General features: G+C 34.6%; 2 protein-coding genes across 3 annotated transcripts; one reads left to right on the top strand and one right to left on the bottom strand.

Annotated features, from left to right (window-relative positions):
• Positions 1 to 772: 772 nt before the first annotated feature.
• Positions 773 to 7124, bottom strand: LOC116163369 (probable cytochrome P450 6a13). Its single transcript, XM_031477260.1, has 7 exons — positions 6878 to 7124; positions 2405 to 2639; positions 2071 to 2360; positions 1884 to 2020; positions 1613 to 1834; positions 1301 to 1561; positions 773 to 1253 (listed from the first exon to the last, which is right to left on the bottom strand). The coding sequence occupies exons 1-7, from the start codon at positions 7057 to 7059 to the stop codon at positions 1090 to 1092; spliced, it is 1491 nt and encodes a 496-aa protein (XP_031333120.1). The 5' UTR covers positions 7060 to 7124; the 3' UTR covers positions 773 to 1089.
• A 12216-nt stretch (positions 7125 to 19340) lies between these two features.
• On the top strand, positions 19341 to 21184 carry LOC116164869 (cytochrome P450 6B5-like). 2 transcript variants are annotated; one of them, XM_031479115.1, is made up of 7 exons: positions 19341 to 19588; positions 19643 to 19871; positions 19920 to 20191; positions 20238 to 20356; positions 20404 to 20616; positions 20664 to 20936; positions 20981 to 21184. In XM_031479115.1, the coding sequence occupies exons 1-7, from the start codon at positions 19401 to 19403 to the stop codon at positions 21157 to 21159; spliced, it is 1473 nt and encodes a 490-aa protein (XP_031334975.1). In that variant the 5' UTR covers positions 19341 to 19400; the 3' UTR covers positions 21160 to 21184. The 2 variants fall into 2 exon arrangements, with proteins under 2 accessions (XP_031334975.1, XP_031334976.1); XM_031479116.1 differs by lacking the exon at positions 20981 to 21184 and having other exon boundaries at positions 20704 to 20835.
• Positions 21185 to 22119: the final 935 nt, after the last annotated feature.

The following is a 22119-nucleotide window of genomic DNA, read 5'->3' as shown; positions in this document are numbered from 1 at the left end:
CAGCAGAGTAGTTGAACTGAGCAGCAGAGTAGTTTTATTCAGTAGTTCCAGCTTTCCCCCTCAAGCAGCTCCCCCCCCCCCCAAAAATAATTAACAAATAGGAGTTTCTGTACCTATTTTGATCTGAAATTCGAGATTCTTATTCATAAAAACATATAAATTGATGTACGACTCGTTAATATTGAAAAAATATAAAAACCAACCCCCCAAAAACAGCCCCCACTCCACCAAAACGCCCCCAAAAAAATTTTAACAGCAAATTTGAATTCACAAGGCCCGAAAACCCTAAAATGGATGTGCTATATGCCCATATTTTTTAAAACTTTAATTTTTGTATTTTTTGCTGACTTTTTTGGCCGCCATCTTGAATTTCTCAAACTGCTCAAGGGTGTCAATGTGGCATCAAACGGATTCTCAAAGTAGACACGAACTAAAAACCGTCATAAACCTTCACCGTACCTCATTTCCACGTTAAGTCAAAAATCCCAGTTTGGCATCCAGACTATTACGTAAACTCTAAACAGTAACAGATATTTGGACAGATCTCTGAAAAATTATTTAATCATCTTAGAAGACGAGGAAATCAGGAAAACCAAGAAATTTCAAAAACTATCAGAGATTATTACCAAAAGTAAATTTGTTTTTGGAGGAGCTAAAAGATGACACAAAAATATTCAGGGTGTTCGACTTAAAAAAAGTGAAATTCTTTAATATAAAATTTTGTAACTTTAGACCTACAAAGAAAACACCCTGTAAATTAACTTTAAATTGTTTCATGGTGATATTTATTTGACTTTTACTTTACCCAGAATAAAATATATAGGGCCTGGAATCAAAATTTAACTATTGATTGTGACTGACTCTTATAAATTAGAATTAGAATTAAAAAATGCGTTTTTTTTTTAAATGTATCTTTGTACCGCCTTACTTTTTGAACTTTGTTGAAGGGGCTCATGAAATAATCTACTGTTTAATAATAATAATAATAATAAATGAATAAAATAGTACAGCTTATGACATGGTTGCTGCTAACACCCACCACTCCCTAAAATTACTGTTTATGTGCAAAAATAAGTGTTTAGAAACACATTACACCTTCACAAACTTTAGCCAAATATCTGGTTCTGGTGAATAGAATATGTTACAATTTCCCGATTTCACCGGACGATCCATTTTCTCGCTTAATTCTACTGTAAAGTCAGACAAAATTGCTATTAATCCCATCTTGATCGCCGCCATTGCAAATGGTTTGCCTAAAATTTTTGAGTTAGTCAGGTTGTAACAAACACTCACAAAGTACCTAAACATAACTTTGGTCCGTCGCCAAATCCCATAAAAATTGAACGTTGAGTGTTATCCTGAAAACGATCTGGATTGAATTCGGTCGGATTAGGATAGTGTGTGGCATCTCGATGCATTTCTTCCATTGGCATAAATATTTGCGTGCCTTTGCTGATCCTGACATGTTCCCCATCCTTCCCGAAGAATGGGGAGGGCAACGTCACGTCTTCCAGGCAAACTCGTCCCATCAATCGTATCACAGTGTATAACCTTAAGGTCTCTAAAAAATGAATCTTGTAAGCGCCAGATGGCCGACTGTCCTCAACAGTACCGTAAATCACTGATTCAGTGTAGTCTAATTCTTGCAGAGCGTCGTAAGTGATTTCGTTACTATGTCGTTTCAGTGAGCGTTCCATTTCACGTTTGACTTGCTCTTGAACGGCCGGATTTTTTGCGAGCTCCAGTAAAGTACACGAAAAGGTTATCGCGGTCGTTTCGGTACCATCGAGAAAAAACGTAAAAGCGTGACTCACTAATTGGTCTTCACTTGTAACTGTAGGAAAGTAAAGTGGTAGTCAATGTGAAAATCCAAAGATACTCACAGTGAGGTACTCCCATTGATTTCAATTCACTCAAATGGTCCAGATAGTTCTTAGAGGTTACCCCATTATCTTTTCGGTACTTGACTACAGATAGTATCATTTCTTTAAAGCTACTCGTAATGGGTCCACCTATGAAACTTCAGGAATGTCATGAAATGTAGAGAAATGGGGACAATATTACTCTTACGTGCATTTTATTAGGTTTCCAAGGCTAGGGAACATCATTGCAATCATTTGCTTTACTTTGCCCAGTTGGTTTCTAGTACAAATCTGTTCAGCAACTTCCAGTGGATGCGGGCATTTATCACTGAACGATCCGCCATCGACTCCATAAGCATAATGGTAGACGCTTTCGCCCGTAAATTTCAGGGACAAATCTCCCACATTAATCTCATCACAGGATTCTCTTAGTTGACCTTTAATGTAGTCCATCATTCTGCCATTAACATGTACCATATTCGGAATAACGTTTTTCATCTTGAACAGTATAAAGAAAACCAACTCATGACAGTAACACTTACTTTTGCACCAGTAAACTGTGAGGTCAGTTTGCCTCTCACATCTTTCCATACCTCCCCGTCCAGAACAAAGGGATTTAACGATAGCGTACGATCCACATTGTGAGGTACATGAATCCAAACGCCAAAGCTTCTGAATTGTCTTATTAGTACTTCTTTTATGATTTCCGGGTCGCATACCAGAATTGCTGGTGACCACATGTTAAAAAAACCCACGTATCGATATCGATTGTATTTCCTAAAAGCCAAATTTTCTTTTAGTAGGCGATGGTTAGCGGGGGACTACCAACGAGTAGCTAAAACTTTATCTTAATCTTTCTTAGAAAATAGTCATAATAATTATCAATTATTTAATGATCGATAAAACATTTGCAATTTCTGTTTATAATGGCATTCAATGAATACTATTCAGACGAAATGCTCACACTCTTCATGGTTCGAAAAAAATGCAAGGAAAGGTCTACTTTGCTAAATTTCAACGATTACCTTTGAAAGGACGACCTAATTTTGGTTGTAGGACAATTCCCACCCGAATAATTCGCACCAGAATTTCGCTCCCCTGAGAGGGTATTTTGTGTATGGTTGACTTTTAACATAGAAAGTCGGCTGTTAAGTATTAAATTAACTCAGAGCTTGAAATCTCCAAAATTACTCACCAATATAACGTTTTATTACTTTGTGCATGTAATAGACGTATACCTACATTTAAAATTTGGATACTTTCAATATTAAGGTATAATTTGGAATCGTGACGTCCATTTTGTGTTCAAACTCTAAATGGGATAATTTATTAATATTGAATAAAAGTTCTGTAAACCGTTCCCATATAATTTAATAAAACGAAGTGATACACTACATGTTTCGACCAACGGTTATCTTCAGGTGATCTACAAGATGGTAGAGATCATTGAGGAGAGACTATAACTATAAAACTTACAATATAGATGGAAAACAATTAAAAACCCAAAAGGGCAGTAAAACTGGAAAGCCCAACGACCATATCCGTGGTTGGTTCCAGAGTAAAATTGATATTTGAAGAGGTTGATAAACTAAATTTTTTGCAAGGGAGGGCCGAACCTAAAAACTAACATTAGACGACGGTATAAGCAACGATGAAACTTACGTATAAAAAAGTCAAAAGGTCAAAAGACGATATCCTAACTAATAAAATACCCAATTAAGGGCTTTGAAACTGGAAACCATCTGCACTTCCAAAATCAGTGCTCGGTTTAGCTAATCTTACCTTGTCATCGTTGACCCAGATCCTGGCATTGCATGTTAAACTAAGAGCCAATGGATCCTTCTTTGCTCTTCTCACTCGACACAGCCATGATGAGCAGTTTTGGAGTTTAAGGTTCTTAGCAAAGAGGTACATGTATCCTTCATAGATTATGTATCTCTTTCCCCTTTTCGTTGTACCGAACTCCATTGTTACGCGCCCGTATAGTTTTGCACCGCCTAAATCTCATATCCATTATCAACTTTTTGTAACAAATCAAATTTCAACTTTTAGCCTCAGGGACAAGTCCATTTTTGATGATATTTTCCTTGATTTTGGCATTTTAATGTGGCACTTAAATATTTATGTTGGTTAAACAATAGCCATACAATTTGTAGAGGAATAATTTTTTTAATAGTATTTATGAGGCTAGAATTCATACGTACAATCCTATGTACCGTTTTAAATGGAATGGACCGTATCAAAGCAGTAGAGATATTAGGTCACTTTAATAGCATCCATATCACTCAAAATCTGGAATTTAGTACTTATTTTATTGTAATCTCCGTATTAAACATGAGAACACTTGCTAAAGGTACCATGAATGAAAATTTATTAAAAAAAAAAAACAAAAAAAAAGGTAAAAAGACACTCATCCGTGATGTAAATTGTCCATGCACTCATGTTCACAAGTAGACGGATGCTGCTAAACGCTGGTATCGGTCTATCAGCAAAACTGTCACCTGACATTTCTTAAACCTATTTACCCAGTTTTATTGTACCAATTCACAATCAAGGTTTTTTTCATTTGGAAACCTTTTAGCACGTACAAATAATATTGCAATAGGAATATAAAAGTCTAAATAAAATTATTATTATTTGTTAATAGCTGCAAGTTCTCTAACCTTCGATGTCGTCCATTTAAAGGACACAACGAAATACGTATGTATTGTCTTAAAAGAATCTCAAGTAAATTATAATCATATTTGAACGTAAAACAAATAGATTCTTGAGAGTTTCCGTAAAATTAAAGAGATAAGAACTGTAAAGTAACGAAAAAAGCAAAAAAATGTTGATAAATATCGTGAAAAAAATTGATCTTGCTATAAATTATATGGCTATTATTTAAATAATATACTGAAATTGTGAAGATCCATGACTCTCAGTGGGGTGCTTAAGAAGCTTCGGAGAAATAACACCAAAATCTACCCATTTATTATTATAACAATTTTTATGGGGAGATTTTGGTGTTATTTCTCCGAAGCTAAATAATATACGGTGGTGCATTAGAAACCATACATATATATTTCTGTAAATTAAAATAATTTTCAAAAAACGCTTTAGCACGTCAAATTGATCATGGAAGGAAGCAGTGTCTAAAATAAAACTTGCTCACTAATGTCTTTGTCTCGCATCGCTGACAACCCTTAAAATCTTAAATGATGCATCGTTGGTAAGGTCGCCCATCTCTGAATTCGGATATGTAATTTTTTTGGTTTAGTTGTTTCATTTCCAGTGCATTCGACGTTGCAAGTACAAGTTTTCTCTTTTTTATACCACTTGCAACTGCATAATTTTGACGCACGATCGCATTAGCTTCTATTACATAGTGATCGGCATCCTTCCAATGATATAAACAACAGCGCGCCCTCAACTTACTTTTAAAATATTTCGAAAATATCAAATCTAAAAAATTATAGTCTCACCAAATTCAGAAAAGGAAAGTCTTTCCAATGATTTCCTATCTTCCTTGTTGCGCAATTACCAATGCTAAGGGTTTTGCTTTAGTACTAGGTATGCCATATAAAAAATAAAAAGGAAGTATATAGGTACTTAATAATTACAAACATTTAAAAGAAAAAATCATCAATATCGAACTATTCCTAAAACGTTTCAAGATTTTCAAAACCCTTACTGTTTTGATTATTAACAATCTCTTAAAAAATGCCAGAATTTTTCCATGTACCTCTTGATATATATATATAAATAACAGTAAGAAAATCAAAAAGAAACTTTTAAGTTCATTCACTACCATAGTTGTAGCAAAGATAACGCAAAAAAATAAACAGTTAGTGTAATTTTACTCAGTCACCAAGAATCATCATATAGCCATATGTGGTCAAAGAAACGTAAAACTGGTTCTAAGAAAACTGGACACTTACCTTTCTAACATCATCACAACACTGCCACCAGAAATAAAATTTTTTAAAATTAAAAAAAAAGTATACACAAAATCAAAACCCGTGCTCAGATAAATTTTAAAATACCACTCTATCAAACCTTCAAGAATGAAGATACTATACAGGCGTTAAAGTTCTAATTAGTTGTGGTCATACATACTTAAACCTGATTTTTCAAACCTAATTACTTTTACCTTGTAATAAACCCCATTCATCTTTTAGAAATAATAGAAAGGATGTCATTACGATATTTCTCTTATTGTTTCTTTATGAAGTGCAATTTGTGTTATCGGGGTCTTTTCAAATTTACCTTTAATTATAATATTATCTTATGAAATGCATTGTTCTATTGTCATTTATACATACTCGTTTTGTCTAAAAAAAATTTAATTCATTTCCTTTGTCACCCTTTTCAACTAAAGAAATAAAGAACAATTTTTTATGTGTCTTCATTAAGAAATCTTTATGTAAGGGAGTGGCGAATATTACACATAATATTGTAGATATACTATAACTAGGTATAACTATTTGGTATTTAATTACTCCACAAAAGACGTTTCAGTTACCTATTCTTATTTTCTCAAAACGAAAGCGCAGTAGATAAAAATTATGTGTTCTTAAATTACAGGATTTAACTATATCAGACTCTTCATACAACTTAAAAAAAAAACAGCGTGATTATATTTAAGAAATGGAAATACTTAAAGAATCGCGATGTGTTGAAAATGAAAGACCAAATAACTATTATTTGAAACATTTTTCCATGAAGTAGATGTTTACCAATATGTGCACTACTACATACATTCTGTAAAGGCAATCGTCTAGTAGCCTCTTAAAAATATTTAATTTTAATAAACCAAAGATTTACAGAATTATCCGGGTGTGAATTATTCGGGAGCGAATTTTTCGAGTGCGAATTGTCCGGGCGCGAATTGTCCGCACACGCCTAATTTTATATACACCATTAGTAGATTCAGGTAAAAGCTATATTTAATGCCTTCGGAAAAGGGATGCAAGTATATGGTGAACGAGAAAACTGTGGTCATCCTTTTGTTAACGCGTAAAAAGTGCACTCACCGATACAAATCGCAGCAAACCTCTGATATATTACGCTGCATAGTTAATACTTTCAGCATACTTCCAAAAGGAAACATTGGTTTCTCGTATGGCACATGACGATTTTTCCAATACGTGTAGTACCTCACTTTACACCAAAAATAAATAAAAAATGCGATCAATAATAGAACGTACAAAATCATCTTTCTCTACAGTTGTTGCTGCAGTGATAAGTTCCCATTGAAAATACCCTACGAATCGACGCAGAGCTAATCATTGATAACATAGTTTAAAGAGCATCAAAGCTTATTATTTATTTAAAGTATCATTGCTTGATTGGTTCGATTGTTTTTTTCAATATGGTACCGATACTACTACCAGTCGGTTTTTAAGTCAAAGGCCTTAAAATCGATAGCTAACATGAATAGTTGTTATCACACCGGCACGTCAAAGTCTTAAATTAAAAATTATGATGAAACATTTTTTTGAAAACTTTAACCGAACGCCGAAACATCTAAAATATACATGGAAAAGGGGGCAAAAGGACATAGTATAACTCGGGTACACGTACCTACAGGTCTGAGAGGCCAATAGGTACATTTAAAAAAACGACGTATCTGGATTCTGGAGTACGATAGGAGGGTATACGAAGTGGAAGTAATAAAATTGAACAAATTAAATTAAGAACGGACGCATGGTATATTTAATTTTCTTTTGGCTATCGATTTCGGGTATCCCCATCAGGCTTAACTGAAATTAACATACATAGACATTTGTTTACCGTCAATTAGTTAGCAATTACTGGGATTTAGCATCACCCCAGTAACACGACACCTGCCGACATTCAATTTAATGAAAAATTTCATTTTTGCTGCGGATGCTAATATAAATATTCTGCATGATACGAATGACGTTAATCTTTATTTAGGTTGTTTGGCTAGCGTTGGTTATAAACCCGTAGTAAATGAAGCAACTAGAATTGTTGGTAGCAGTAAATCTTGCATTGACCACTTTTTTATTAGATTCTCAACTGATTTTTTGGTCCAGTATACTACAAAGCTGTTGCACTTGGGTATTTCTGATCATTCTTTGGTCACTCTTGATATAATAGTTAATCATAATTTGTCTACCTGTGACACCAGAGAGCCCAAAAGGAAGATTAATTTTAATAGACTCGTAAATACGTTGGGTGAAACAGATTAGAGTCCTGTTTATTCAAAAGAAACAGTTTCGTTAGCTTTTGATACTTTCTTACAAATATTAAATAAAGCGCTTGAGGATAGCCGTTATGATTTGTCTGTGAGCAGTAAATTTACTAAACTTAATCCATGGATAACAACCACGTTACTCAGTCGGGTCAAAAAAAGAAAAAAAACTTTCTGAATTAGCAAATTGCCATCCCAATAACATAATCTTAAGAAATCACTACATTCACTTTAGAAACAGGCTTAAACGTACTATATGTTAAAATAAACGAGTGTGGTGGAAATACGAGAGCTCAATGGAACATGATAAATTCGTTTATTGGAAAAAGAAATAAAAACCCTGTAAATTCAGAAATATACTGCGGAATCTACACTTTACAAACCCGAAGATATAGCATCTGCTTTTAATAATTATTTTTTAAATATTCCTAATAGTTTGCGAAATAGCCTGTTAATGTCAGGAACGTGGAGTTAATTTTTCCTTTTCCTGAACAGCAAAATTCTATTTTTTCTTGTACCTACTGATCGTGCTGAAGTTTTGGGCTTGATTTCAAGTCTTAAAACTGCTGCTGTGCTGATAGCATTACTTCATCCGTGGCTAAAAAGATCTAATTTTTTATTGCCGACATCTTAGTGTATTTATATAATTTTAGCTTTCAATGTTGCGTTTTTCCGAATTGTCTAAAATTAGCGGTTGTCATTCCTCTGCGCAGTGCCTGTGCCAGTAGTCTAAATAATTTTCGTCCGATTTCCTTGCTCTATACTTTTTCTAAGATTTTGGAGAAACTTGTGAAAAACCATTAATGGGGTTTCTCAATTCAAATTGTTTTTTTAGTAAACACCAGTTTGGTTTCAGGAGTGACCTTTTAACCGAGGATGCTTTGATTAATTTTCTTCATGATATTTATGAAAGCTTAAATAACAGTAAACAAAACTGCTGCCATATACATATTGACATAACCAAGGCTTCTGATACGGTTGACCACCGTATTCTTTTAGAAAAGTTGTGGCGAGAGGGTTGTCCCATGAATGGTTTTCCAGTTACCTCTCTCAAAGAACGCAGTGTGTTAGAATTGGAAACTATCTCAGCGAAGAAGGTTTATTGGAGCATGGGGTTCCTCAGGGCTCAGTCTTGGGACCGGTCTTATTCTTGATTTATATTAATGACATCTGTGATGGGAATTTTTTAGGCAATATCACTACGTTCGCTGATGATTTGGCTCTTACATATTCTGAATATTCACACGCTTCTCTTCAAGCTAGTATGCAATGTGCCTTAGAACTACTGCGCAATTGGTTCGACAAAAATTATATGGGTTTGAGTGATAAAACTTAAGTACCCAATTTTTTCTCTTAAAGAAAACATAATCTTCCAAAGTCCGTGTTACTTTTATGATTTAAACTGCACATAATCTTCCAAAGTCCGTGTTACTTTCATGATTTAAACTGCACAAACAGATTAAATTATTCTTGTGCAAATTGAAAATATCGAAAAAATTAAATACCTGGGGTTAATCATTAATACTATATGATCTTGGAAGGAGCATATCAGTAAATTAAAGCAAGAAATGTTTGGTGTTCTTCGTAAGTTTTATTTCCTAAGGAACGTTTGTCCAGTAAATGTTCTAACAAATATTTATCATGCTCTTGTGAGTTCTAAGTTAGGTTACGGGCTGTGCTGCTTCGGTGGTACGTATACTTCTAATCTTTACCCTATAATGGTTTTGCAGAAAACCGTAATAAGGGTAATTACTAGAAATAGTGAAATGACACACTCATGACCAATTTTTCAACAGTTAAAAATTCTATCTTTACGACATATGTACGTTTTCAAGGTATTGAAACTTTTTTACATTAGAAGCAGTAATAATTTTGCAATTTTGATAAGCAGCATAATCTAAGACATACTTTACCAGCTACAGTTCCTCGTTCAAAATTAACTCTGCATCAACAATTTTTGTTCCTGTAATAATTATCGTATCAATTCAATGAAATCGGAATAAATCAGAAACTGTTAAAGATAGCTATAGGAACATGTAACATCAAAATATGTCAATTTCGATTCTCTATCTGTTAATCTTTGTATTGTATGTTTTGGGTTCGTGGTACCTCAATTGTACATAAATTGATTCAATTTATTTATTTCGTACAGAGCAGAATCTCTAATGACACTCTAACTGAAAAATAATAAATATGTAACTAAGTAACACTGCTGAGCAACCAAAACAACCGACATATAACAACTCCCCTCTTCCTAAATAAAATAATATTTAACATTTCTTATAAATCAAATCTAACCCGTGCTTTTCTAGTTCCGATAGAGCGCCTTAACACCGGAACATTTGCATTATCGGTCATTGTTGGGTGAATATGATCACTTTGATCGTGCGCAGAATCTTGCATAGGTAATTCCTTATCGGTTGTACTTTCTGATTCCAAAGTTCTATTACTGTCAACTTCAGGTACTACGTTGATATCATCTTCTGGGATCTCTTGAATATTATATGGTAAAAATCGCTCAGAAGGAGTATTTTCTCCAATTTCTCTCATTTGATTTATGTGTCTACGCCACTGTCTACCATCGTCTAATTTAACCGTATAATGTAATTTCCCAAAAGTTTGTATTACTGTCCCAAACTTCCATTTCTCATGAAAGTAATCTCTTGTACTACTCTTGTACCAACATTAATTCTACGAGATTTTATGTAATGTTCCACTGAACTTGTAACTTTCGACTCGGGTCTTATCAAATCTATTCTAGATCGTATCTCCCGATTAAACATTAAATAAGAAGGTGAATGTCCAGTGGTTGAATGTGGCATTTTCCTATACTGAAGTAGAAATTTACTCAATTCAAAATTTCGAGTATTTCCCTCACACTTCATAGTTTTTAGTGCTTGTTTCATAGTCTGAACATATCTCTCAGCCAACCCATTGGTTGCTGGATAGTATGGAGCTGAAAGTTTTTGTAAAATTCCATTTTGTTTTAGAAATGTTTTAATGAAGTAAATTGGCTACCATTGTCACTTACAAAAACTTTCGGTATTCCAAAAGTCGAAAATATTTTCCTACAAATTTCAATTGTACCTTCACTAGTAATGTCTTTGGTAAAATGAATTTCGGGCCAATTTGAATATGAATCCACCAATATAAAATAATAGCCCCCATTTAACGGTCCTTCAAAATCGGCATGTACCCTGTCAAATGGTGCTTTTGAAACTTCCCATGGGTGAACTTCGACTTTTTTTACTGCGTGCCAACCCTTTCATTTTCACAACACCAAAATGTGAAGTGTGAAGCTCTTCCAATACTTCCCTGCGTAAAACAATTGGTATAACTAATCTAGATCCTCTTAAAATACATCCGTTTTGTACCGTAAATTCACTTTGACCTAAATTAAATCTTAATTGTTTGTCAACTACCTTCCCTGAATTTAAACCTTGTAGTAAAGGTCGTAATGTATCATCATTATAAGTCTCCTCCGCTAATCGTTTCACTGTAACTGGTAATGTTTGTATTTGATTTAATTCAAAAATATCGGGACATCACGTCTGCATTTGCATTTAAATGAGAACGTTTGTAACGTATTTCGTAATCGAATGTTTGTAAATAGGTACAATGCATAATGTTGCATTCTAGTTGAACTTAATACTGGTAAAGACTTTGCCGGATTAAAAATTTGTACTAATGGAGCATTCAAAATAAAATGCCTACAATATAAATACTTATAGAATTTCTTTACCCCAAATATTATTCCATATGCCTCTTTGTCTATCTGTGAATATTTACATTGTGTATTGGTTAATGTTTGTGACGCAAATTGAATTGGTTTTTCAGATCCATCTGGATAAATATGACTAAGTACAGCCCCTACACCATATTGACTCGCATCTGTAGCTAGCACAATTGGTAAACTGCTATCAAAATGTACCAAAAATGAATATGCTTGCATTTAAATATGTCCGTGGAATCCCTAAAATTATTAATTTAAACTAAATGTGCCCAACACTGCAGTGACATTAGAGTGCTATTTCCAAAACGTGCGAGGTATGCGGTCGAAGGTGGACGAATTTTTTGTTTCTGTTAATATGTGTGAATATGACGTAATAGGAATTGCTGAAACTGCTTTAATGTCGCAGATTTCTAGCAATGAATATTTTCCAGACTATTACACTGTGGTAAGGCGCGACCGTCAATATGAATTAACCAATCAAAAATGGGGTGGTGGAGTACTTCTTGCAGTAAAAAACTGTAAGTACATAGACTCTTTAGATATGTCTGAACTCTCTAGAACTGTTCCATCTATTGATGTGCTAGGGTGCAAATGTCAGTTCGATATGTTCGCGATTTATGTGTTTGTGCTATATATTCCACCTGATACTACTATAAATGACTGGTCGATATTTATGAGTTTACTTGAGCAAATGTGTCATAACATTCAGAAAAAGTTACTAATTATGGGAGATTTCAATGCTCCAAATTTTAGCAACTATTGTAAAATTGATCGGAAATCTCAACTAATTACTAATTTAATGGATCTGTGTAACCTTCAGCAATGTAATTTTGTCTTAAATTCAAACAATAGACTATTAGATCTCGTACTAACTGATTTGTGTAGTGAAGTAAGTCATGATACGGAGCCATTTGTTGTCGAGGATCAACACCATCCGGCCTTACGAATTGTCGTTCAGCTGAAGCATGATGCTCGAAATAACTTTCCGCTAGCCAGTTGCAATAACACCTCGAATAAAACCCTTAATTTTAATAAAGCCGATTTCATTGGTCTTTACGATAGCCTATTAGCCATTGACTGGTCATTCCTTAGTAGCTACACAGATGTTAATCTAGCGTGCTTGGACTTTTATAATGTCCTAAATGAACTCTTTCATCGTTTCGTTCCTGTTAGAAAAGGAGGTTTCAGATCATATCCTATATGGGTTACTGTGGAGATTAGACGAATGCAAAAATTGAAAAATTATTCATTTCGGAAATTTAAGAAAACTAAGTCGCAAATTTACTATGAAAATTTCTCTAGACTTAGATCAAGTATAAAAGCTCTAACCAAGTCGGCGTATCGTAATTACCTCGTTAATATTGAAGAATCGATTAAGGCTGACTCTACAAAATTTTGGTCCTTTGTTCGGCAACGGAAGGGCATCACAAGAATACCTGGAAAAATGTACCACAACGACGTGTGCTATAACGATCCTGATTCTATTGTAGATGCTTTTGCTAATTTCTTTAGTGGTATTTACCTAAACGAAAGTAACAGTAAAGGTGTTGGCAGAGGGGTGATTAGTAACAATTTGGAATGCATTACTTTACCGAATGTCTCTGATGCTGAAGTTATACGAGCCATAAAAAGGCTCAAGAATAAACCGACTGCTGGTCCGGATCAGATCTCAGCGTACTTGGTTAAGGACTGTAGGGGAGTGTTGACTTTACCATTATTACATATATTTAATCTTGCTTTTCAAACTAATACATTTCCTCAGATGTGGAAAAAAGCTCGAGTGTGTCCGGTTTCGAAAACTGGGGACTCAAACCAAATAACAAACTATCGACCCGCTAGCATACTTTCCAACTTTGCGAAAATCTTTGAAATGGTAATATACGCACGTATTCAGCCCCAAGTGAAGCACCTCATTTCGCAGCACCAACATGGTTTTATGGAGGGTCGCTCCACGACAACAAATCTCGCTTGCTTTGCTCAGTACACCTCGGAAGTGATGGATAGGCAAGGACAAACGGTTGTTATATATACAGACTTCGCGAAAGCATTCGACACGATTAAACAATCCCTAATCCTGAGCAAGTTAAGTGACTGTGGTTTACATATCAATCTGTTGTACTTTTTCCGTTCTTATTTATGTGATAGAGTCCAGTATGTGGAGGTCGGGAATTCTCGGTCAAAAACGTTTGTCGCTACATCAGGTGTGCCGCAAGGTTCTAACCTTGGACCTCTACTTTTTATACTTTTTATTAACGATTTATCAAATTATATAAACTGTCACCATCTACTATTTGCCGACGACCTAAAAATTTTCTCACGTATTAGTAACATGGAAGACTGCGAATTTTTGCAAACTCAACTGAACATTATACAAGATTGGTGCAATACTAATTGTCTGCGCTTAAACTCATCTAAATGTAAAGTTATTACATTTACGAGGAAGAGGCTACCCACTACACATGTGGCGATGTTACACTGAGACGACATACTAGTACGGTTGACTTAGGCATTACGTTTGATCACCACTTAAACTTTAATGACCACATCTCTAACATTAGACGTGAATCCATGAGAATGCTTGGTTTTAGAATTCGTAACACTAAGCCTTTTAGTACAGTTGATGTATCAAAATTACTCTACGTCACTTATGTTCGCTCCAAACTTGAATACGCTTCTGTCATTTGGAACCCGATTTATAAATATTTAAAAATTGAGATTGAGTCGGTACAAAGAAGATTCCTGAAATTTATGTCATTCAGGTACGATGGGGTCTATCCTCCACAAGGATGTGACAATAGGTTATTAACGGAGCGTTTCCAGTTTCAAACCTTGGAAGATCGAAGAACCATCATGGGACTACGGCTGCTATACAAGTTATTGCATAATGAAGTGGACTGCATAGGATTACTTTCTTCATTAAAATTTCTGGTTCCGAAGTACCACACTCGTCACGTAGACACATTTTACTGTGAGAAGGCGCGCACCAGTTTACTGAAGAGGGCACCTATCCAGCAGATGTGTGACAGTTTTAATAACATTTCTAGTTTGTGCGACATTAATTCACCATGACACTTTATCTCAAATATCAGCCGTGCTTCGTAGTTACATGTCACAGTGAAAATGATTATTTTGTTGTTGTTTAGTTATGTTAAGATTTTGAGTTTTTTGTTGTGTTTCTTTCTTTTTCTTTTTTTTTCTTATTACATTAAATCATTGCGCGTTAACTATTATGTATTGTCCTGTAATTGGTCTGTTCTGTTGGGCAATAAATCTCTATTATTATTATTATTTCTCTTTTCACTAATTTAAATGACTTTTTACAAATCTTCGGACCAGTAAAATTTTGTATCTTTATGTAAAAGTTTGTTTAAGGGAAATAAAATTGTACTAAGATTCCTAAAAAATCTACCATAGTAGTTAACTAGTCCAATAAAAGCTCGTACTTGCTGTATATTTACTGGCCTTGGTGCCTTTTCTATCGCCTCAATTTTTGATTTTATTTTATGTATGCCATGTTTATTTATTAAGTATCCACAATATTCAATATCTTCGGCTAAGAATTTACTCTTACCCAAATTTATTTTTAAATTATGTAGCTGTAATCTTTTTGAAACCTCCTCTAAAATTTGTAAGTGTAATTTTGTGTTTCTTGCTGTAATCTTGATATCATCAATAAAAACTGACACACCAGGAATACCTTGTAAAATTTGTTCTATTGTTCTTTGCCACACTGCTGGTGCATTTGCCAAACCAAACATTAATCTAGTTGGACGATATAATCCCTTATGTGTACTTAACGTAAGAATATCTCTCATCTCTTCCTTCACGTCTAAATGTAAATATGCTTTATTTAGGTCAATTTTTGTAAATTTCTCTCCATTTGCCATTTCTGCAAAAAGTTCATCAATAGTTGGTAAAGGGTGATCATCCACTAAAATATTAGGATTGACTGTAACTTTGTAATCCCCACACAACCGAACCTCTCCATTTGCTTTAAGTACTGGTACTACTACGGTAGCCCATTCAGAGTGATCATTTTTCTAACACCCCTTGTTTTACTAAATTTTCAATCTCTTTATCTACTTTGCCTAACAAAGCAAATGGTACTGTACGTGCTATTATACAGGGTGGTGACTTGCGTAACGCATCATAGGGATTTCAATGTAAAATTCATAACATGCGATTATTGGCTCCCCAAATTATTTTAGAGCAAAAATGTATTAAGGTTTTTTGTAGAAAAAATTTTTTACGTCAATCAACCGCATTACTTTTCAATTTTTTGCATAATAAAGACGGAAAATTGGAAAAATAAAACCCGCACCTTTGCAATAATCTGTGATGCCATGGAATTTTCTAAAACAAAAAGATATCCAGTTATCAATTAGCAGCAGTTCGAAATGGATTTTATGTTCGACTTGGTTACTCTCTTGCAGTTAATGGTTACTTATTCGAACATTTATTATAAATTGTTATAATAGGAAACCGTTTTTCGTAATTTGGTATTTCTTTATGTTGAATTCGCTGTTCTAAATATAATACTTTTTGATAGAATTTGATTTGATTTATAGCTGACGTTCCATGGCATGACGGATATTGGCGTAGTTTTTGTATTATAAAATTCCATGGCATCACAGATTATTGCAAAGGTGCGGGTTTTATTTTTCCAATTTTCCGTCTTTATTATGCAAAAAGTGAAAAGTAATGCGATTGATAGACGTAAAAACAATTTTTCTACAAAAAACCTCAATACATTTTTGCTCTAAAATAATTTGGGGAGCCAATAATCGCATGTTATGAATTTTACATTGAAATCCCTATGATGCGTTATGCAAGTCACCACCCTGTATATCTTGGTTTAACATTAGGTTTTATATGTATTGCAGCTTGTATACCTTGTATTTTACCTATACCTGAACCTAAGATTCCCTTGTATTTATTTAATAATGCTGAAATTTCTGTTTGTACATTATTATTAACTATATCTAACTCTCCCACTTCTAATAACTGTATTTTTAGCTTTCTAATCCATTCTCTACCTAGCAATGAAAGTTTATTTCCTGTAACTATGTAAGCATCTAAATCTCCCTTGAAATCCTCATATACAACATCAACTTTAACATATCCCAATACCTTTAAACTTTGGTTGCAGTAAGATATTAGTTTCAATTGAGTTGGAATTATCTCAAAATCTTGAAAAAATTCTAAGGATGTAGTATAATTTATTATTGCGACAGGACTTCCACTGTCAATTTCAAAATGAATCATCTTATTGTAAACACATAAATCAATATTATTAATATTTTAATTGACATTAATATAAATTAAAATTAATTAATAAATAAAAATAACTTAATATAAACAGCAATAGTAAGAACATTGTCATTCCATTTAAAGTAACTGAGTTTTTAACCTTTGAAGTTTCTTAAAATTGGATCTCCATAGGTGTGGTTGTACGTAACTTAACTTTTTTTTAAGTACACTGATAAAAATGGGTTGCCATGACTACAACCGGTTTCAAGTAATCAATTATCCATCTCATCTGCATCCGCCATTTTTTTTCTTAAAGTCAAAATAACTTAAAAACCATAAATGGCAGATATCAAAAGGTATCAAAATAACTAAAATTTCACGTAAAAATAACAAATTATCAAAGTCCTCGTTTGAGATCGAAGGGACTTCAGCGCATTTTTGTGTGGCAGATCAGTATTCTATTAGCCACTTTCGACTCAACCATCAATAACAGATCTTGTCGAAGGCTACTACATTCACGAACCGCTTCCCACTTTCCGCGTGCACCCGCAATTCGCGTTTGAAGATTTGACTCCACCATCAGTGAGATCGTGTCGCGGGCTACCACATTCTCTTTTACGGTACCCACTTCCGACGTCCCGTTCACTCGCAATTCACTTCTATTGGCGACACGAGAAAGAGAGACAGCGATTCGAGATTCACGAAACGATAAACCGCGTGAGTTCGCAACGGAAGGTAAAAGGCGCCCGAAGTTGACTACTTCTCGAAGACGCGCGCGCGCGCCTCGCAAAAGGTCGTTAATTTCGCCCCTATGACAAAAAACAAAATTCCGCCACGCAGGAGTTGTGCGCGTTTACAACATCTTTCCGACGACACCAATTTCAAAAGAATCGGACCAAAACTGTAGTAGAAGATAGGAAAAAACTGAAAAACCTTCACGTTAGTATACTACGCTCGAGGATGACGCCCAGATGTCGCCAACCCCACATCATGTAGCCATGTCCCTAAGGTTGACAAATTTCACGGCCCTGTAGATACACGTACACCCGTTGCCTTTCTACAAGAGTTCTTCTACTCGCCCACATTTGCTGCCAGCCAGCCAGCCAGCCAGCCAGCCAAAGTGAGATTAAAAGCTACTTTTTACAAATAAATTTGCAAAAATGCGCTAAAAATAGGGGTTGTTATTTAAAATAATGAAGTTACTATCTACTTCCGGTATTTCCGGAAGTGTGGTAATTTTGAAAATATTTTACATCGAATCGCCCTTCAGAGTAACTCCTAACTACAAATTTTCAAAAACCTACCTATTTTACTTTCCCAGAAACGTTTAACTAAAGCTCCCAAAAAAACACCCTGAGGTAAAATGTTGTTTGTTTGTTGTTTGGTTCACACTAGATTTGGAGATTTCTATTTATTGTAATTGTTGTTATGCTATTGTTTTTATTCTATTTGTATTATGGTTTATTTATATTAAGTGATTGGAAGAGTGGTAGACCGCCTTATAGGCGAACTCTTTCCATTTGTAAGTCTGTGCTGCAATAAATGTTATTATTATTATTATTATGGTTATCGCTAAGAAGTAGAGAAAGGGAACTTTATAGGCTGGGAAAAATTATTGCAGACTCAAGAAATGCTAAACTTATTCTTTGTAACGGTTTCTCAACAATAATTAAATCTTTTTTTCAGAAGAAAAGTGCAACCTTTGCCGTACAATCATAAAATTATAACTATGCACTTTCCAATAATCCCTTAGGGGCACTAAAACCATTTGCATTTGGTCTTGAAAACATATTTGGTGGAATGTGTATATTTAGTGAAGTATAATCAGCATTTGTGTTTTTATCTCAGAACTATGGCCAGAGCTTGCATTAACCTTTCGCGATAATATTCACAAATTTAGAACTGTTTATGATCCTCCCAAAACCCTAAGAGAAGTTCCTTTTTGGCGCAGTAATACTGCGTAAAATAGCCAAATGTTTGCGTAAATCAACCAAAACACTGGTCTTGTACGGTACCTCATTCCTAGAAATTAAATAACCGATGGTTCCATACTTTGGCCCCCACACCTGAAAGTTCTATTTTGTCACAGTACAATGACAATGGATAATGACTTTGTGGCATGGCGGGTCTATGGCACTATGTGGATTTTCTTTTTCAAACCTCGCATAGTAGCAGTTGAGGTCAAGACCTTTCCAACATAATTTTGCATTAAAGCTTGCATGCCAAACACGTGGCATAAGCATAATCAATCTGTCTTAAAGTTGACCTATAAATGATAATATGGAGCCCTGATAACTGCATGTAACCCTGATACAAACAGATTTAAACTCTGTTGGCTTATTGTGATCATTACAAAATGATTATTATTGCTGCAGTATTTTTACTTGGCTTTATTTTTGCCTATTATTTGCACGTGAAAAGAAAACACGAATTTTGGCAAGATCAAGGAGTACCACACCCAAAACCTGTCCTTCTTTTTGGTAATATTATAAAAATGATCACTCTACAATGTACGTTATCCGAGTTCTTAAACAGCTTGTACAGGTACGTACCGTTGGAAAGGGTGCCTACTTTCTTATATTAAAAACGCAATTACAGGAATTACCAGGATTCTCCGTTTGTCGGGTTTTACAATTTTTTAACGCCAGCGATTGTCCTAAGAGATCCAGAAGTAATTGAGTATTGTCTCGTTAAAAATTTTGACTCTTTTTCTGCTACCTTAATCCGACCTGCCGATCCGATCGTTAAACTAAATCCGTTCTTCTGCGAAGAACGAATGTGGAAGGCACTGAGAAAATTGCTGGCCCCTAACTTTTCAAGCCTAAAGGTTTTTATTAATTCAAATAAAGTAGCTTGAGTAAACACTTACTTGTAGATTAAGCTAATGCTGGATCGCATGGAGAGGGTGGGTAAAAACATGACGTCCTACTTGGAAGGCAACAACTGCAGTATCCGCGCGGATGAATTGGCATTTATGTTTACTGGGAATAATGTAATGGTTTGCGCCTATGGGGTTGATAACGAATCATTTCTAAGTAACAGTTCCATGATGAATGGCATCAGAGATAGTATGTCGATGGGTACAATGCCAATAACTCACACTCTGGGATTATTTTTTCCAAATCTATGCAAAATGCTGAATATCTCGTAAGTTATCTTCACGTGAGGACTTAAAACTCTGTGTTTAATTAAGGTACATGGGTAAGCAGGTGCCCGAATCGTTCAAGAATCTAATTGCAAGAGTTGTAGAAGATCGAAAAGTAGACAAAAAGGAGTTTGTTGACTTTTTGAAAGAGTCCAAAATGAAGAACGGTCAGTAGATCCACGTAATTCACTTGTTCTTCATTTATCCACTGTAGATCTCACATTCTTGGGACACGCAATGGCCTTCTTCCTTGATGGGTACGAAACAAGCGCAAATTTGCTCACCTACGCACTTTTAGAATTGGCAAGAAATCCATCGGTACAAATTCAAGCACAAAATGAACTAGATGATATAAACAGCGCCAAAAAAAGTATATACTCATATGAAGCTTTAAAAGATATGTCCTATTTAGAAAGCGTTGTTTTCGGTAAGTATTCCAGCCACTTGCACCCTTGTTCATTCGTTTTGTAACAGAAACGCTGCGAAAACACCCGGTGATCAAATTTTTGAACAGAAGCTGTACAAACGAATGCTTGATGCCTTTACCAAATGCACATGGGAACGAAAGATTTGTTCGAATCAAAAAAGGTACGCAAGTATTTATACCAGTTGAGGCAATTCATCGAGATGCCAAATACTATCTTGACCCACATCAATTTAACCCTCTTCGCTTTAGTGAGACGAGCAGTAGCGGAAGAACTAAACATACCTTTTTAGGTTTTGGGTACGGACCTAGAATCTGTTTAGGTAACTATCCAGAGCGATCCACCTTTGTAACACTTATTTTTTAGGCCAACAATTCGCAGTTACACAACTAAAAGTAGCACTTGCATCTATTTTACTACATTTCACAATTAGCATAAATGATAAGACAACTTTTCCTTTAAAGAAGGTGTTTTACCATTTGACTAAATTTCCAAAAAATAAAATATGGTTAAACTTTACAGCTAGACACGTAAATGAACTTTAACACAAAATATAATTTTTGAATTGTGTTATTTACTATGAGTACTGAAAAAGTGAAAAGAATATCCAAGTTGCAACCCAGCATTCTGGAAATTTTCACTTTGAAACTAGTAATTTCTGGTTTTAAACCAGAATTCTGAATTGATTTATGTAAGATATAGTTTTGATTTCCATCCCAAAATAAAAAATGGGCTCTTTTGGTCAGTTCCCCTCTGTTTTAAAAGCTATCGGCGTGTTTGGATAATTTTCTTCATCGTGATCTCTAGGCTTGCACCAAGAATTCTTTCTAGAGTACGTGTTAAATTTTAGTTGTAAGGCTCCAAATTGTAATCTGTAGAGTCTAGATTTTGCTGAATCGACTAATTGGATATAATTTTGGTCATCCCTTTAGACCATCAAGTGCGTCAAGAAAAATTGATGTCGTTTTAGGGGAGCGATTTTTTTTAATCTTTGAAGAGCAATGGAATCAATTAGAAAGCCAGATGTAAAAATCTCGAGTACGGGAAAATCGTATACCCTCTCAGCAAAAGCAGTAGAAAGCGAATACTCAATCTTGTCAGTGCAATTTAATGTTATCGCCGAGATAAAGAAATGTAATCTAATTACTAATTTTGTTATAAAAACCGCAAAACGCATTTACGTAACAAATGAGAGAGAAGTCCATATTGTAATATCAAAAACCCAATTGCTCTATCGACTTTGTTTGATGAAAACATCTGATTTTCAAAGAAGGTTTGTTAGAATGCAAATACGTCCTTGGTCAATTCTTCACAAGCAGTGCTCTTCCATCTTTTTTAAAGGGTAGAAAATCGGGTACTGTTTTTAAACATAAACACCTACACATGAACTTATTTTTTAAGGACTAACCTTTAGACAAGTACTTAAAGGAAGTGTACAAGAAATTTCGTGAATTCTAATGACTCTCATTGTTCAGCCAAGAATTGTAATCGTATTTTTTAAATAT

Source organism: Photinus pyralis, unplaced genomic scaffold (assembly GCF_008802855.1).
Source record: "Photinus pyralis isolate 1611_PpyrPB1 unplaced genomic scaffold, Ppyr1.3 Ppyr1.4_LG2, whole genome shotgun sequence".
Classification (NCBI taxonomy): Eukaryota; Metazoa; Arthropoda; class Insecta; order Coleoptera; family Lampyridae; genus Photinus; species Photinus pyralis.
The sequence above is the reverse complement of the archived record's forward strand: the minus strand, read 5'-3'. Positions and strand labels throughout refer to the sequence as shown.